Source organism: Aphidius gifuensis, linkage group LG3 (assembly GCF_014905175.1).
Source record: "Aphidius gifuensis isolate YNYX2018 linkage group LG3, ASM1490517v1, whole genome shotgun sequence".
NCBI lineage: Eukaryota > Metazoa > Arthropoda > Insecta > Hymenoptera > Braconidae > Aphidius > Aphidius gifuensis.
Window position 1 is genome coordinate 2,281,676 of NC_057790.1, and position 20,196 is coordinate 2,301,871.

At 25.6% G+C, this 20,196-nt stretch overlaps 1 protein-coding gene and 1 long non-coding RNA gene across 3 annotated transcripts in view; one reads left to right on the forward strand and one right to left on the reverse strand.

Moving 5' to 3' along the window:
- The window catches only part of LOC122851393, a 51,417-nt gene that overhangs the window by 13,878 nt on the left and 17,343 nt on the right, over nt 1-20,196 (forward strand). The window lies entirely within an intron of this gene.
- LOC122851385 overlaps nt 14,397-20,196 on the reverse strand; it is a 35,207-nt gene continuing 29,407 nt past the window's right edge. Inside the window, exons 11-13 of one of the 2 annotated variants that reach the window (XM_044150566.1) lie at nt 18,996-19,111; nt 18,036-18,780; nt 14,397-17,363 (exon numbers count right to left, since the gene is read on the reverse strand). In XM_044150566.1, coding sequence (XP_044006501.1) covers nt 15,293-17,363; nt 18,036-18,780; nt 18,996-19,111 — 2,932 coding nt within the window. In that variant the 3' untranslated portion in view covers nt 14,397-15,292. The remainder of the gene's footprint in view (nt 17,364-18,035; nt 18,781-18,995; nt 19,112-20,196) is intronic. The other variant, XM_044150567.1, reaches the window with a different exon arrangement.

Consider the following 20,196-nt stretch of genomic DNA (forward strand, 5'->3'; position numbering starts at 1 on the left):
ATGAATTTTTAAAATAAAAAAGAAAAAAATATAAACCAAAAAAAAAACAGACAATTCATCTACTGAAAGACATTGTGGACTGCCAATTTATATTAAACTTTTGTCCCCTATGATTGAGAATTTTTTGGATGAGCTGAATATAGTTTATAGATTTTTGGATGCTCCGTGGTCTAGCAGCTGTCGTGGCCAAGAAAAAATTGGTCTAGTATAAATCGCCAATAAAAAAGACAAATCCGAGTTTGCAATTTCTTTCTTTATTTTATTTTTTTTTTTGCATTGTGATTATAATTAAAATTAAGGAAAAAAAATCCATAACTCATGTGATGGAAAATTTTATTAAATTTAATAAATAAAAAAAACGAAAATGAATTTATTAAAAAAATAATGAAGCAAGCAACGTAAAATGACCATCTAAGAAACACACTCGATAATAAAGTTCAAAGTAAGTGTTTATCGTTAATGCTTGAGGGAAGAAATTTCCATTAACGAGCCACAGTCAATGTACTTTATACATAATGTAAAAGAAATGAAAAAAAATAAAAAATAGAACAAGAAAATTTAGCAAATTGTACCAATTTGATTTAAATGAAAGAGCCATTAAAATAAAGATAAAATGATAATAATCATAATACAATAAAAAAGTATGTTCTCAAGAGTTGTTAAAATTTCTCAATGACCGTTCGTTGCGTTGAGAAAGCCCAGTGGAACAAAGAAATTAATCCAAGTGTAAATGTGCTTTTGAAAATAAAAAAATAGTCCATTATCGTTTTTCAGTATTATTATCCCTCAAACAAATTTTTATTCTCAAAGAAAAATAATTTTTTTTTATTTATTTCTCTATTTTTAAAATAGTATATTATTTATTTTCATTTTTTTTGTTGGCAAGGTCAAAAGTTTTTGTGATTAAATTTACTACTGTCTTTTTTATTCATGATATTATGAAATTTTCAAAACATTGATATAAAGAGGAATTGTTTATTTTCTAGACAAATGAAAAATAAAAAAAAAAATAGCCTAGATGATATGTGTACAGTGATTCGACTGGAAAAGCAAAAGCACGATGGGGAGCCACTGATTTTCTCAACGAGATTTATTTCTCTTTACCACACCAACAGTACTGTAACCATGAAAAGGTTAAGCCCCAAGGCATAGATGTTTTCTCAGTAGTAGTCTGTTGTCCTAGTCACTATACATAGATCGGCATTACTATAAATCTTTTGTAGTCTAAAAAAAAATAAAAATAAACCAAATAGATAAATAATAAAATACATCAACTTAATTTTTTTTATTTTATTTTGTAAATGTGTGATTCGGTAACATTAAAGTCACGAGGGTTGAACAAGTCAAGTGACAAAATTTATCATACAATAAATTTGAAAAATAATTTGATTGTTGATATAAAGATTAGAAAATTAATATAATTTAACACGTTTACTGAGTTATACAAGTAGAAAAATAATAAATAAATTTATATATCTCATGAATTTGTATCGTCTTGTATTGACGTTGTTGTCAAAAGTTTATCTTTGTTCAACAAAACCATCAGTGTCTGATAGCAAACTTTCATCGATACTATAGCAAATTTAGAAACATATATATATATATATTCTTAATGGCACGTACATTGCCTCGGTATTCGATGTTACCAGTGCAGGCATACAGCAAATTGCCAATTTACTACGGTAATATTATCTATCTCACTTTTCATGACTACTCGCTGACTGTAATTTCACTCAGACAACATTCACCTGTCATGACAAATATTGTCTGTACAAGTGTATAAAGTGTATCCCTTCAAACATAACATTAAACTTAATACAAAAGAAATTTTATAATTAATACTTTTGATTAGTTAGTAGCTTCAACTGATCGATATATTTAAACTGAAATTATAAATCCAATTAACTATACATGCTCTAATGTATCACTAATATATTTTCCAGCACTGAATAATTTTAATTACTAAAAATGAATAAATAAATTTTAAATATATATATTGAATAAAATAATTCAATTTATTTCATTGCACATTACATAAATTAGTTGAATTTAAATTTTTAATAAAGTTCCAGTGAATGATTAATATATGATTATACATAGAATTTGAATTGATAAAAATTATAATTTTATCAAATTTATGATTAAATATAAATAAAGTAAAATTTTATAATTTATGTAATTCTGTATTTCCTAAAAAAAAAAAAAACAAAATTATATGTTCTATGTATGTCATAGATAAATGTATTTTTGGACTTTGGTGTGCATTAAAAGTTTTTATTATATTAGTTTAGTCTGTTTATAGAAGACGCGAATTGCAAACAAATTCATAATTTTCTATACAGACTATAGACCAACTATATGGTGCATATACTGGGTATATATTTGAAACAGTGAAGATAGAAGCTCTATAGCTAGGGATTTCATAACTTTGGAAAGCTTCGGGTATAGAATTGTAAGGAGTTCGTTCCTCTAAGCTTTTTTTATATATTTATTTATTTTTCTTTATTATATTATACTCCTATAACTATGCCCAGTCACAAAGATACTGTACAACAAAGAGGGTAATAAGTTCGTCTTCCAAAACATCTTGTTCTGTGTGCGCATCGTCAATTTTCTTTCTGGTTAGTATGCGGAAAACTAAAATATACCAAAGATATTCTCTTTTTTTTTTAAGTATTTTTTTATCTACTTATTCTTGGATACTAGAGTACGAAAAAAACCTTACAATAAATGTAGAAAAGAATTTTTTTTTTTTTCATTTTATCATTACAAATAGCAAGTCATCTATATTAGAGTTTTACCAGATTTTTATTTTTTTTTTATAATGATATAGAAAATAAAAAATTCTTGATAGAACTTTAAATTTCTGATGCATGAGATGAACATATTTTTATTATAAAAAATAAAATAAAAAACTTTAGATGATTGAAAAAAATTTAAAAAGCTATTATTTGTAAAGTACAATTATTTATTAAATATTTGAAATAATATACGGCATTAAATTGATGATTAAACACGTGGCATTATTTTGAGTTATTTAGAATATTTAAACCTTTCAATATAATTTTCTTGTTATATATAAATTCATTATTAGCAAAATAATATTACCGTGAAATTCAAATATTATTATTGAATTAACATGCTACAAAAGTCAAATAGATAGCTAGAAAATTGTACAAATTAAATGTCCTTAAAAAAAAAAAAAAAAAGGATAAAGTTTCATTGAACCTCGACAGTTTGAGATATATATTTTCAACAATATCATGGGATAAGAAGTTTTTCGATTTTATACTTCAACGTCGTTGCTGTGGCAACATTTTTTTTTTTCATTCAAGCTACATGCTGGTGGATATACACACTGAGAATCATCAATCTTCTCTTGATACGTCAGCGCCTTGGGCATTATCCGCAACGATTAATACTTGATCGGAACACTCTCGCCTATGGCAAAACCACTCCTCTTACTCACACGATATACGAATTTAACCAATCATTCTTGGATGATATGGTGGATAAAAATAATAGTTATTTAAATAACATTATGATACAAAATAATATGAAATATATATAAATTTATAAAGCATGATATGCATATAAATATTTAAAATTAAAAAACTTATTTCATACAGTTTTTTTTTTTTTTTTTCTTTAGAATAATAATTATTTTAATAATAAAATGCGAAACTATGATGAAAAGTCTAATGGAATTCTTGAAAAACTATAATTTCGTAAAGGTAGAAAAAAATTCTTTTGCGACTTCATACCTTTATCCAGCTCACTGTCTAAATTCCTGGGAAGTAATTCACTTCGCAAAGAGAATGATGAATGAATTTGCATTTTCCTATAATATATATATATCTATAAAGAATAAGGGCCGCTGGGAGGGAGTTAAAAAAAGAAAGACAGAAAAAAATAGAGACCAAGTAAATTGACTGTCAAGTAAAAAGCAAAGAAACGTTTGAAGTGTTTGTCGAATTTTTTTCAATTTTTTCTTTTATCTCTCTTTTTTAGTATTTTTTTTTTTTTTTCTCCCCTGAAATTTTTGTCAAGATTTTACGTAATCATTTTTCATTTAGACTTGGTTGTTGTCTTTTTTTTTAATCTACTTTTTATTCTTTCATTGTCGAGATAAAAAATGGAATGTAATTCAAAAAGTTTTAGTTAGTTGAAAAATATTAATTAATGTCTGAATCAAGGTGTAAGCAACCATAGGTTTCCTAGAGTTTGATTAATTTTATTTATTTTTTTTTCAACACTTGTTTGTTTACACATTTGTATAAATACATGCAATTAAATTCACGGTAAAGAAATTTCTTTTTTTTTTTTTCTTTTCATTCATATAAAACAAATAAATGTAAACTAAATTGATACAAGTTAATTAAATTTGTAATTAAAAAAATAATAATTATGAAAAGTAAAATTAATTGTAAAATTTTCAATTCAAAGTAAATAAATAATTATAACTAATAACAAAGAGATATTATTTACATTTATTTTATGAATTGAAATAATAATTTTAGTAAAAAACCAATAAATGACATGAAACAGAGTTTTAACTTTTAGTCTCAGAAATAGACTTATATATCAACCAACTTTTGATGAAATACATTTTGCTCCTGAGGCAATGATGTCTCAGTAGAAATCTAGAAACCCAAAAGCATTATCTTTGTTCAACGAACAGTAACCCAACAAAGAGCAAAAAAAAAATATAATAAAGAAAAAAAAAAATAATAAAGATAGATGCATAAAAGTGGAACTCACTCACGGTAACTCTTTAAGGTTGTTCTTGTGTCTTTCTTACTTATCTGAACCTTTTATTCCAGTGTAACTGTGAGTGTAGCCATATTTTTGTCAACTTAATTCTTCTCTAGTTTTCCATCAAGATATTACAAAATGCATTTGTTTAAATTTTATTTTCTTAAATCGTTGATGCATGAATTTTTGTTTTTATTTATATGTAAAAGTATGACCTTCTTATTGTAAAATTTAAGCATAAATGAATTTATTTTCTTTTCTCTTTTTCCATCACAATATCATGTGCGAAAATTCGATAATTAAAATTAAAGCATATTAATTATTTCAAGGTAATTTTGAGGTAAAACTTTTTATGGTATTCAGATGAAGTTTGTCGAAGACACACATTAAACTAAATCTTGTGTTTCAAATATTCAAACTATACTATCTTTGGTCTACCTATCTTATTCCAAGGTTTCTTCATCCACTCTGTAATCTTGGTTTAACCCAGCTTTCAACTTGTACATTCAAGAGTTTAAAACTCAAACGATGCGAGTATATATTCAAATTTTTACCCTGCCAAGATATAAAATTCAAAAGATATAATTAAACTTAATTTTTATATCAAGGAAAAAAAAAAAAAAAAGACAGTCACAGTAATAACCAAATATATATTATACATAATTGTATGCATATATAAACTTTATGAATTTACTTATGAAATTTGTTTCTTGAAAGAATTTTATAATATTTACTTAGACCATGAATATTGCTCATGTATATGTACGTAGATTAAATACGATAGAATCTTTTCATTTTTATTATGAAGTTTAAACAAGATCAAGAATTTTCATAATATCAAATTTTGTAACATCATCTCTAAAGTCAATACTCGTGGAATTTATAACAAATTTACAAACTTCGTTAATGAGATATGAGATTAAATATGATGTACAATATACGAATAATTGGATATTACAAATTATCCTCGTTATTTTTGGAAAATAAAAACATTGTAAGTAATTAAAATCTGATAGTTTGAAAATTGAATTTATCAAAGTTCTATAAAATGACAATGAATTTGTTTGATTTATTATTTTTTGTTTTTGTTACACATAATATCATTTTACATATTTGTAAAATTAATTTCATTATTTCATTATTATTATTTTATGACTTGTGATAGCATAATTTATCAAAACATGTATTCACATATATATTTTAAATTGATGTCACACTAATGGAGGTGCTAAAAAAACTTGAGCTTAATACTACAGAAGCCAAAAAAAAAAAAAAAAACTATGTTCACGCGCTTTGAAAAGTTTCAAATCGCAATGCCAAACGAAACTGGAATAATTGGTTGTACTTTGGCATAGTCAGTATTCGTTTTCTTATTTTTTTTTTTTAATCATAATATTTTCTTAAAAGTCATCAACCCTGCAATATAACAACGCGAGAAAAAAATTTCTAGTAAAAAAAAAAAAATAAATAAATAAAAGAGAGTACACATTGATTATTGCGAAAGATTTTGTTATCAATATAAAAATATATTATTAAAAATATGTAAATCTAAATAGAGACTGAGTAATAGTAAAAAAAAAACATATATTTTCACTAAAAGAGATGCTTAGGGAAAAAACTACGCTTGAATTTTATTTTCTTTTAAACATTTTCCATGGTAAAAAATATGTAAATAAGTTACACCTCAAAGGTAAAAAAAAAAATGAAATTATGAATAAGTATATAAAATGGATAAATAAAAATGAAAAGTGGAAATCTTATAGCTTTATTTTTTTTTATTTTAACATTTTTGCTTGATGAAAAACCACTTTTGTATGCATCAGAGTTTGCCTGTCGAGTTAAGTATAATACGATGCGATAAATCTGACTCATGCGTATATGTTTTTTTTTTTTTTACAACTTTATATAAGATATGCATATGAGTTTGGATGTTATCATCTAGATCGTATATATACAATCTGCATTGGACTAAAATGCCAAGCTGAAAAAAAAAAATAAATAAAAACCTACTCCGATGTATACTGAATATAAAATGTTAGTATAGAATTGCATGTCATGAAAATAGAAGCAAATAGTTCATATAAAACATGAAAAAAGGCAAAAAAAAAAAAAAGGGTAAATTGAAATTTTTTAAATTCAGAAAAATGTAAAAGATAAATTTTTATATAAAAACTAAACGATAAAAGAGTAAATTTTTTTCTTTATTTTAAAATTTTTAAACTTACTTTTAGTTTATAAAAATCACCAAATAGATTCCATGTATGATTTTTTTTTAAATAATTTTTTCCTTTTTTTTTATAATAATTTTGAAAAATTAACCACTGAAGCGTTATTAATGGCAATATTCACTTTGAATTGACTCGGTGCACTTTTTAAACTATGAACACGAGTGCTCCAATTGATTGCAATTTCATGCGAGCAACTTTCATCCAACCCCGTATCAAGTTTAATTAATTGGCGTGTTCAACGTGCCTTTTTGAAGAAAAAAAAAATAATTTTTAACTGATAAAATCTCAAGTAGCGATAAAACTTACAATCGCATCATTAAAATAAATAATTAAATCAAAAAGTCAATATGTTGAAAATACGTTGAAAAGGGATAATATTTTCAAAAAAAAAAATATTTAAATTATTTCAATCTATAAAACAACAATCACATTACGTTTTTCGAATGCCATAAATATCATTGGATTACGCAGTTATATTAATTTAATTTTAAACAATTTTTGGTCAAATAGTTTACCAAATTAGTGGATATAATTATGTTCATAAAAATTGGCTAAATATAATTAATTAAATTTTAAAATTTTACCTCAACAATTAAACTGAACAATGTTAAATTGTAATATCATTATCAATTAATTTTATAAAAAGCAACAAGTTATAAAAAATTGATTAAATAAAAAAAAGTTATATTAAATATTTGGATGAAAAAAAAAAAAAATATTTGTAACGTTTTAAACTGCACAACACTTGATTTTCAATGAAAGTACATACTTGATTAACATTGTTAAAAAATTGAAAAAAAAAAAAAAATAATTATAAAATTTCCATTCGGCAATTTGATTATTAAACTTTAATCATTTCGCTGATTAAAAGAAAGAAAAAAAAATTAATAATAAATAAATTAATTGTTTTCAATATATTTAATTGCACATAACAATGTATAACGATATCGCTTAAAAACCGGCACAACAAACGAACATGACAAACACTCACGCGAGATAACCGAGTACAGAGCTCGTTGAGCTCTCGAGGTCGACTACATGGGTAGAAAACTGGAGGCCTAGACTAGCGACGGCGCACTAAACATTGAGATACTCCACTCGCTATCCTGCTACCGGCTGATTTTGTGGATTACACTGTAGTGAATGGAAGCCCCTGTGTTACCAAAAAATATAAAATACAGTGTAATCCTGCTGGAACGTATGGAGCATCTCGAGAACTAAAGATTTTCATGAGATGCGCAGGTCCATCGTTGGGCGCGGGAAAAACAAGGACAACAACTATTGATTCAGTCATGCCAATTTTAGAAAGTTCAATTTACAGTTAAATTTGGTAGACTCTAGGGATTTTATTATTTTTTTTTTCAAAAATACAGAGAATATATACCTTTTTTTTTTTTAATTAATTTATTTTTTGTTTGAGTATTTTATTAATTTCATGACAAATAAGGGTAATTTCACTAAATATATTCAAATTAAATTTGAAATACAATTTAATTATTGTTTGAATGTTTGATTTTAATTTTGCTTTTATTTTCATGGAATTTAATATATAACAATTAAAAATTAATAAACTTATATTAATTTTATAAAACAGAATATTCATTTGAAAATTAAAAAAAAAATTTGTTAATCAAAATTTATGTTCTACGTATTTTTTTCTGAAAAAAAGTACAATGGGTTAATATTTGTTATTTGATTTTTAAAAATATTAAATTAATCGTAAACAAAGAACAGAGTAAATAAGAAAATATACATAAAGCAAAGTAGATGGTTGGTTTTATATTTTTATTTTATTTTTTTTTTCATGTCCAAGCTTTTAGGGGTTATCCAGGGTGAAAAGCAAAATTTACTCATTAAATTAATATATGTACACTTTAGAATTTACACGTATATCTATGGATAAAGTGAAAATTTTCAGTGAAGCTTTTCACAAAGTGCACAAGAGCACGATTCAGCTGAATGTAACTTTCAGTTGAACATCTGGTGCACCACAGATTTATCCTTTCGTCGTGAGTCACAGCAAGATTCAATTACCGTTTCATCGAAAACTATGAGATATCTTGTAGCGTTGTTCTACATACACATTATTCTCTACAATCAATTATATATTATTTACACTCAAAGTTATACCTTCAAAGTTTCATTTTATAAAACAAATTATACTAATTACTAATTACTAATTACTAATAATAATAATATATCTTTTTATTATCATTTAATTTAAAAAATAGATAAATATTAAGTAAAAATTAAACAATTCAAAGAAAATTAAGTAATAGCTATTGAATGTACATTGCTTATAAATATTTAAAAGACTTACTTAGCCGCAAGTGAAAACCACAGTCGAAAATAATTAGAAGACTCATGATTATCTTCTGAGAGAAGTACGTTGAGTTAGCTAAAATGGATCTTGTCAGAGATCAAAACCACTATGACCATGAGCAAGGGATCAATTAGACCAACTCCCTAATCATGATAATATCTATACCAAAGATTTTATACTTCAAAACACAACCATTGTTCTACATAGCTGTATAACGATTATTTAATCTTGATATTTTACTCATAGATTAATATGTCTTACAGTATTTGGCTATACAATTTTTATAAAAAAAAAACATCAAATTAATTTGTATCACACAAAATAAAATATTGAGTTACAAAAAAAAATAACATTGATCCCGATTATATTTTTACAAAGTGAATTAAGTAGATGAGACAAGATTCACTAGTCCCTAGACCACAATAACTCACTAGGGAGAGATAGATCATCACTGCTGTTTTTTTTCTGTTGCTATCGAAAAAGAAAAAATAAAAAAAAAAACTTTGCACGTGCTTTTACCTCTTTTCTCATATTTCTTCACTACTGTAGACAACTCAACCACGTCATTGGATAACCCAAGACATGCTACAATGCATCACTTCAATCATCAACTTAAAAAAAAAATATAAAAGTAATTGTTTTAAAATAATAATAACAAAATAAAGACACGCGATGAAATTCAATTTACGTTATAAAAGTCATGTGTCATAAGCATATAAATATATATAAGTATGACGAAATGTGTAAATAAAAAATAGGGTGTGGAACAATAAATATATATTGTCTATATATGGTTTATATTTTTTGGTTGACTGAAGAAAAAAAACACAGCATGTACACTGGTCACATCTCACCGGAAATCGTGGTATATATATGGTCGAAAAAATAAGCCACACTGAAACGATGAAACGTCTGGGCAGCGATGAAAATATTGCGCAAGATTTCATTATAGATAAGCGTTAAACTACCACCAACGGCGTTTCAACTGTATATACATTTATATACTAGTTTTTCGTTGATGTCTTCTTTTCGTTTTTTTGGAATTGTCATTTACCTTTTTCTTTTTTTTTTGTCACTTTCGGAATATTGTTTTTTTTTTTAATCTTAGTTTTTTATTTTTCAAGATGACAGATCTTATTGAGTTATTGGTATACTATTTGATCTTTTCTGTATTTTTGTACAGTTAAATTATAAGATGAAAATTATGAATAAATTAATAACCAATGTGTTTGCTTGAAAAAAATTGACAGAAAAAAATTTAGATCATATGATTACTGAAAGAGAAAGAAAGGGAGAGTAATACACTCGCATGATAAATTAAAAAATATGACTGGCTAAAAAGTGTACATACAGTGAGTGTATACATATAAATAAAATAGATGGAATATAATATTTTTCAGGTCATATATCGACAAACAAAATTGAATGTAAAATCGAATAGTTGAAAATTGAATTATCAGTTATTGGCATAACGAAAATAGTTCGTCCAGTTTGAAATAATTTCTCTTGCCAATTTTATCAAAATACTTTACATAAACTCGTCTCTATATATATATACAAAAAAATTATTTTTAATACATATTTTTTTAAATGAATTTTTAATGTTAAAAAAAATCAAATTTTTACGAATAAATTCCAATCAACTAAATTATTATTAAAAATTTTTTATTCATCAATATTTATTCAAAAAGAATATGAATGTCGTCTATTTTAAAAATATTATTCAATTCATTGAGTTATTCATATGTTATAACAAAATTAAATTACAAAATTCAACGAAAAAATTAAATACAGACTAGTTAAATGTAAATCCTCACTTTGTAAATTATATATGATGATAAATCTGAATCAAAATTAGTAATATCCTACAAATAATTTTCACCTAATTACAGTGAATTTTCCCATCTGTATGTAATTATTAATTTGCCTTTATGGTATTTATCGACGCATAAATGTATCTGTCATACCCAGTAAATTTGATAAGTTAAATTCAGACTATTCATATTGCAGTATAAATTTATACGATAAAACTTTAAATTGGAAATATAAAAAAATAAAAAGTTTATAATTAAATAAAAAATAGATAAAATTGAAACTAATTTTTTCCTTTTTTTTTTAATTTTAATTGTTGATTTTTTTCAACATTATTTTTATCAAAAATCACCCGATGCAAAAAAAAAAAAAAAAAAACAGATCAATCGAAAAAGTTTATTTGTATAAATTTTGAATTTTAAATTTTTATTTTTCATTGCCACCACAGTCTGTGATATGTATCATAATTTTTTTTTATATTTGACGCATGGTATGTTGCTTTGTACCTTTGGGAATTTATACGCGTCTCCGATGTTCCATCTAATTAAAATGTAAGAGGATTATATATATACATGCATATACTGGGGATGAGTGTCTGTATAGAGAGGTCAACGCCGTTAGTGGTACATGGTAATAGCAAAGTAAAAGTAAACCCCTATGGACATTTTGGCACAATGTATGCGAGCTGTCAAGTACCCGTTACCTTTGTTCATCCTGTACACAATAGACATCTGATGTAGACAGAAAGTAAAGCTTGAAATTTCTATTTTCTCGAACAGTACAGAATGTATAGAATATTATTTCAAATATTCAAACAAATGCACAAACTGTATTTTGGATTGATAAGTTTACGATTGACCAAATAGTTATCGAAAATTTCGAGATTAAAAATCAAAATTTTTTTATAATAAATACATAGTCATTTGAAGGATTAGACTATTTTTCATTTGACTGATTTTATTTTTTTGAATAAATAAATTTTAAAAACTATAAATATAATATTAATATGAAAATTTAAAGTTCAATGTAAAAATTGCAATTTATTTAAATATCAAAATTTTTTTTTAAAACTAATTAGCTTTGTAAAATATTAACATCAATTTTATCATGTAGTAAAAATTTTTTATTTATTTTAAACCTCTAAAAACTGTACTATTATTCATTTATTAAAAAAGTGTGAGGAGAACAGCTCAAGGTTTAGTCAGACGTGAAGAAAAAAAAAAAAAAAAAATGCAAACTGATTAGATAATTCCGTCAAATATAAAAATATTTAATAGAAGTTATTGATAATAATTATCAGTTATTTTAAGTAGTTGAACATTATTTATTTTAGTCGAAAAAAAAAAAGAAGAGTTTTAAGGATTTCAAAAGATTTCTTTTTGTTTCAAACTAAAAGATCCACAAGTCTGCAGTAGTTGAAAGAAAAACTTTATAATCAAATTAAATCGATAAACGTACAATCTTTATTTTGAAGATATTTTCAATTGTCAATGACAATTTAGCTTGTCTTGAACGAACAACAACAATGTCCAACATTGTGAAAACGATCCTACAGGCCTGCTATTAGACGAAAGACATTGGGCATCGAATAACTTCAAATGACCAACTCTAAATTTGAAAAGGCTGTGGGTTGTACCAAATGGGCTTCGATAATGGTCAACCGCACGTCCACTGTAGACTATGGCATTGTGTATATACTAGTGTAGTAATCACCCTAACTATGCAATACTATACCTTCAGTTGTCTTGACCAAGCCCAGGGCAACTAAAGTTATTCTAGAACATGTCTTTTATTTCTGTGTTACTTCATGAATCGTTAACAAACGAATTTCTATACTTATTTGTGTTGGCTATTTTTAACTTGATTTTTATTTTATTTTATTTTTTTTTTTCGTCAGTAAATAACAAGTTTCTATTAACTCACATTTATCAACCTGAAAACAACTTTTTTCTAATGGTGTATTTTTTTTGTTTTTAAAAACTACATAAGCATTTAATTGTGGAATTTTTAACTACCTCTAAATCTTTTTTAAAAGATAATAATTTATTTAAAAGACAAATAAATTTTTTAAATTTATAATTAATAGTTATATAATAAATTATAAAAATATAAATAAAATTTATTCACGTGAAAATTTAATTTATCATTTGACTAAACAAATATTAAATTGTCATTATAATTGCTTTGTTAATTTGTATGTGAATTGTTTATTTGTTAATTCAGTTGTTGTATACATATCGATTGACAGTATACACTTGATCCGAGTTGTTGATTCTAAAACCAATGTGCCAGAAATCGTCGCTTCGGGGCTCATAAAATGAGGTACCCTATATATATATTTGCAACCCCGAAGGTTAAATATACGATAGTCGCAAAGGGATGCCTGAAGCTGAATCGAATGTGATATCTCCCACGTTTTAGCAATGCAAATCTCGAAAACCAAAAACATACGCAAGAGTAAGCGAAAACTTTGCAGGCGCATATACTCGTATTGTAATTTTTTCAAAATTCTTTTGTTTTTACTATTGTGGAGTGAAAGTATAGACAGTTGAGCATTATGATTTGTTAAAAAAAAAACCAAGTCATTAGGAAAATGTTTATTTTTTTTCGAAGCAAGCTGACATTAAACTGTATCTCATTTGGATTTCTGAATAGTACCAAATTGTCGTTGGAGTGACAAGCAATTTCGGAAATATATAAAATTCAATATATGAAAAAAAATTTGCTGTGTCTTCTTGAATGAATAGATATACTATTATTTTGATTTGGTACGTCTTTCGCTCATAGGATTTTTCTTGATTGCCCCTTGGGTCTGATGGAAAGGCTGAGAATTTTTTTTATTTCATTTTTTTTTTTTGTCGTATAACCAAGAAAAAAGCATTACCCAGTTACGAGCTCGTCAAACGAGCCGCCTGCTTGAAAGCTTTTTTTTTTTTTCTTTCTACTTTGCACCATGCCGAACACGATTTCACTCTCTTTTTTTTCTTTTTTTTTATTTCTCTCACCCAGTCATTTTCTACTCACCCTTTTTTTTATCCACACACTTCTTGAGCTCTATTGCGACGAACGCTGCTGTCGTTATTTCACTATAGTGACCCATATTTTTCATGTCGATATTGAAAACAAAAAAAAAAAAAACTTACCCATGACTTTATGTCTATAAAAAAAAATATATGTGTGACAAAAAATGAGAGAAAAAAGGCATTTTGTCAAAAAATAATATCAATAGATTTTTACTTTACCATAGTAACAAAAATAATTTGAGATAAAAAGTAGTATATTTAAGTATATTGCTGAGAAAGTTTGATTATATTTTTTTCATAAACTTTATTGAAACTACTATATTTTCTTTAATGAGAATGCATTACTTCCTAGCATGATCCTTTTTCAAATCATCAACTTGCTAGACATAAACTGAATGTTAAAATATAATTTTTAACTCAATTTTATAGTTTTTTTTTTTTGCAACAAACTAGGCAATAAAAAAAACGAAACTGCCGGGAAACAAACTACCTTGTTTCCATTAATTTTAAAGTTTTTTAGGTATAAGCCTTTTAACCAAGTCCTTAACTGTATTTTTTCATATTTTTCATTTGCCAGTTTTTTTTTTTTTTTTTATTTAAAAAACCAAACAACACTATAAATGAAAAGTTTTCATTTATTTTCTTCGGTAAAACCGAGTAAAAAACTCTTTCTTATTCAACTTTATTATGTAAGCATAATTCTAATTAATTTTCTTTTTAGTTTTTAAAATGAATTTACTCATCTTGGACAGCTGGATGAAAAATAAATAAATAAAAATTAAAAAAAAATATTATAAACAACATCTGTCGACAGTCACGAGCATTGATTATAAAATAAACTTAATTACATTTGTTTTAGTTTGTTTTTTTTTTTTTTCTTTAAATGAAAAAAATTAAGCTTATACATAAATATATATATACATTATTCAGTTTAGACTTTTGTGGAAACATTTTTGCTTGTAAAAAAATTATGAAAAAGTTAACAGTCATAATATTAAAGTTGTTTTAATATCATTCATACGAAAAAAAAAGGAAAAAAAAAATTAATACTTGTACAGTCTAAAAATATCGTGAAAATGTCACTGTTAATTATTTTAATTACATTTTAATTTTCTTTCAAAGAAATAAACAATTATGTTAATGAGATTTGCCTATTTTTTTTCAGCTGGTTTTTTCTTAATTGTATTGGTATTTGAATTTAAATTACACGAACTGTCTTGTGATCTTGACATTTCGTTATTCAATATGGGTATACTTGATTGATTTTCATGCACCAATGGTGACGACAAACAAGCTTTTGTTGTTGGAAAAGCATTTATTCGTTGCACAATTTCAATTTTTTCAGGATAAATAAGTTCTGTATTGTCACTGGACGTAGCACTGTGTTCTCCAATTCGTCTGGAAAATGAGGGTATCCTTGTAACTGTTGGTTTTTTCTTGATGGTTGGTTTTTCCATTTTGACATCATTATCAATTCCTTTTGTATCCATATCAGGATTTTGATATATATAATTTTGTACTTCTGGTGATGGTATTGCTGATACTTTTGGTATATTACGTTCACGATTTCTCATTGTATTTGTTGTTGGTTTTATAATAATTTTCGGTTGCTTTAATGTTCCAGTTGATGGACTTATTATTTTTTGTTCTTTATCATTTTTTTGACAAATTAAATATGGATCACTTGGTTTTGTATTTTGATGAAAAACAATTGGAGGCAATGTATCAGAATTATTATTATTATTATTATTATTACTATTATTATTATCATTAATTATTCTAGGTGTTATTATTATTCTTGGTTCTTTTGTTATATTTTCATGTATTTCATGTTCATCTAAATTTCCATATTGATTAAATGATTTTTCATCGTCTTTTGTTTTTTTCATTGTTTTATACCAATTTGGATTTCCAATACTGACATTTGGTAATGATACATTTGATAAATCTTTTGTTATTATTGTATTTTTATTTTCTTCTGTATTTTTATACCAATTTGGATTTCCAATATTTTTATCTAAATTATCAACAGAACGACTTGTACTTGTACTTTGATTTGTCTCACAAGGAAATAAAAATGGTGAACCATGAACAGGACATTTTGGATTTGGTGTAATTTCATATTCTTCATGATGATTAAATAAAACTTCTTGTGCATCAATTGCTACACGTTCAATTGAATCAATAATACTTTTATCCGATTGATTTTTTCCTATTGAGTCTTGTCGTTTTAAAAGTGGACCAACATGAAGATTCGTTGTAACTGGCTCCTCCTCTTCTGTAAGATCCAGACTTTTTGAAGTTCCAAATAGTCTTGGAGGTGGAGCTGGTGGATACATTGTATTGCATGAAGGATGTGGACCCTGTCTGTGATCCTTTAATGTATTACCAATTTGTTTTGGCATAAATAAACTATTTGGTGCTGGTAATGAATGACGTTTTTCAATATCAGGTAATACTTTTGGATAATTACGTCGTTTTATTGTCTTTAATGCTTCCTCTGGACTTATATTATCTCTTTCATTTAACATTGGTTCTCTACATGTTACATTAATATCATTATCATTTTTATTAATTCCAAATGTTGACATTTTTGGAATTTTTCCATAAATACCATCATCAGTATTTTTTGTATATTCACAACCGTCAAGTGTATCATTTGATATTATTATTTCTTCTGGTGTTTCTGGTGTACAAAAATTTTGTAATTTTGATTTTAATTTTGGATTTATTTTAGCATATAAACTACTTGCACTACCAGAATCAGATTCACCAATTCTTGTTGTTGAATAATTTGTTTTTATATTTTTTAATATTTTTTCCATTGGTAATGGATCACTACGTGAATGATGATGTTCAATAATAACAATTTGTGGTGTTTTTGAATCATCTGTATATTTTGATTCATCACAATGACTATTTCCTTCAATTGATTCTAAATCTTTAATTATTTCAATTGGTATTTGATTTAATATTGATTCAGTTCTTGTTGCTGGTGTTGCATCAATTGCAACTGATACTTTTGGTAATTTTATTTTTTTTATTCCTGGTCTTACAACAAGAGGACTTTCATCATAAATTGGCTCTGGTTTTTTATCACGTAAGTCTTCCATTTCTTGACGTTGTCGTTCATTTTCTTCTACTTCTTGTTGTTTTGTCATTTTTTCTTGATGCTCCTTTTGCAATGTTTCTCTAGTTTTTCGTAAGAATCTTGGTGAACATCTGTAAATAAAATAAAATAAATAAATAATAAAAGTTATCGAAATATAATATTTATTTGTTTGAATATAGTTATATTCCATATGCAAGAGTATATCAGTTTAAATGGCAAAATGAGAACAATAATCCAAGCCACTAACGACAATATTAGTTACAGTCTAGTTGTTAATGTAGTTTGTTAATGAGAACTTTTGTGGTATATTTAGTACAATTGAATTTAATAATTGAACCAGAAATACTATTTTACAATATTATTTGCTATTTTAATTTAATAAAATAATAATAATAATAACTTTCAATAAACTTTGATAAAAGAAAAAAATTTTATTCTTCAATTTCACTAAAAATAATTGTAAAGCCATACAAGAGTTGTACAAGTAAAATATAAGAGTCGGAAAAAAAAAGTTTTTTGTGGCAGTTGTCGCTAGAATAAAAGTATGTTCAAGTACTGCACCAAGGTAGGAAAGTGTAATTGGATTACAGAATACTTTAGCCCGGTCAAGAAGCCAAGATACTTGGTATACTGAGATGTTAGAATTTAAGAGAGATAGACTGTAAAAATTGTAAAAAAAAAAATACTACAATGCTCTAGTTAAAATCATTAATACAAGTACACACTTCAACAACAAATGCACAAGTCACTAAATTTAATTGTAAATTAAAAATAATATTAACCTGTGAACAATTTCTTGATGTATCCATTCTTTAACTTTAACATGAGTATCAATTGTTGATGCTGAATTTTGACGGGATAATTTTGATCTTCTACCAAAATTTGAACTATTATCATAAGCTTTATCATTTTTAATAACATCATTGATATCAGGCTTGCTATCACATATTTTACCAAAATTTGTTAAATTTTCAAGATGATTATCGTTTTTATTACTTCGTGTATTACAACAACCCCTATTTGTTTTATCATCTGCTCGTCGATATTTTGTTGTTGAATTATTTTTATTATCTTTTAAATTTTGACGACGATGCTGAAGATAAATAAATACTGTTATATTTATAACAAGAAGCACAATACCCAATCCAATAACTATCGTCATAACTGATGAACTTTTTATTGTTTCTGTCTCATCAGTTGTTAATTTAATTTCATCCTGCTTTGAATTTACATTAGAATTTGTAAATGGAAATCTATTAAAACGAATATCAGCATCGTTCGACGATCTATAACCAGTATCAAGATTATTTGGCATGCTTGTCGTGTATTTCATTATTTGTCCTTCTTGTGACCTGTACAAACTACCATTTCCGTACTTTCCAATACCATCAGCACGATCGAGAAATGGTGGTCTTGGACCTCGTGGCTTGTGTCTGGTCAAATCTGGTAGGTCAATGTTCCAAAATTGCATCTCAGCTGAACGATACTTGCGGTCATCTCGTGGTGGAATTGCTGCAAACAAACAAACTTTAACAAAGTACATAACACAAAACTTTTCTTATTCAGAATCTTTTCAATCTATCCTTTTTTTTTTTTTTTTTGTTGTATTTCTTTTACTGTTGTAGTTTTTCCATGTTTTGTGGTGTTTAATTGAATTCGTATAAAAGTTAGAGAAAAATACAAAAGGGATAGGAAAAAAATATTCAAACAGAAAAAATAAATAAATGAAATAAATAACTCACTTAGATTGAAATAAGTTTCATTCTTAATATTGTATTCTGGCCAATCAACTTGGTACTGCAACCATTCCTTTGGTCCGTCAGTCATATAGCTCACTCTTCTTGGTGCATTTGGATTACTTAAATATTCAATTAAAATAATAAATATAAATGTAATGTACTTTAACCATTGCAATATTTTTAATATATAAAGTTTCTTTTCCAAGAATTTAATTTTTATATGAAATTTTTATTTATATTTTCATCTCTGCATTTATATCAATCATAGCGATACAATTTGTGTTTAAATATCAAAATGTTGGCAATACTTGTGACCACTAATCCCCAGACCGTATAGCCGCTTAACGAGAACTCTTAACGATTATTGCTTGGGATGCGCATTCAGGCTATGCACAAACGGTCATCTGATATTTATTTTTTTTTGTATCAAATCTCATTTTTTATTTTTATTAGTATTTGATTTATCAGGACAATTTAAATTTTTAACCACAATCTAATAACTTTGAATTAAAAACAAATAAAAAAAATACCAAGAAATTATCAAAGATAAAAAAAAAAAGTAAATAAATTTTTTAATAATAGAAAATGAATTTATAAAATGAGAATAATATATCCTTGAGCTTTTAGGTATGTTGATAAGGATGCAGAAACAAATCGTATGAATTGAAAATTGAGAGAAAATAGTAATTTGTAGGTACAGAGTAATCTACTTCCATCAGACAAATTAAAACGAACGATGCATTGGACTGTTAATTTCACAGTGTAAATCGTCAAATCAATAATCATTAATTTAACTATTTTGAAAATTATTCAAGTGAGAATTCGTGGCTACTACCCACTGCTGTCTGGTAACCAAAAATTCTCTCATTTTCTTTCTCTCTTTTAACCCCTGTATCTCGTCAATTTAAAAAACAAACATTCAAAAATAATACTAATAATAAAAACATAAAAAAAGAAGAAAAAAAAAAATATTTAATTGTCATATGCATGCATAAATAATCGTGATAGGTAGTGTTTTCATTTCATTGATTTCATTTAAAATTTTCTCTATTTTATGTCCAACAAAATTTGCATATATATTTACTATCATGAAAATTTTACTGACGAAAAAAATAGTTCGATAAAGCAAATGACCTCAGGGCAATAAGCTAATAAAAGAATAAAAATAATAGTTATAATTATTATTTATTTATTTTTTGTTTTG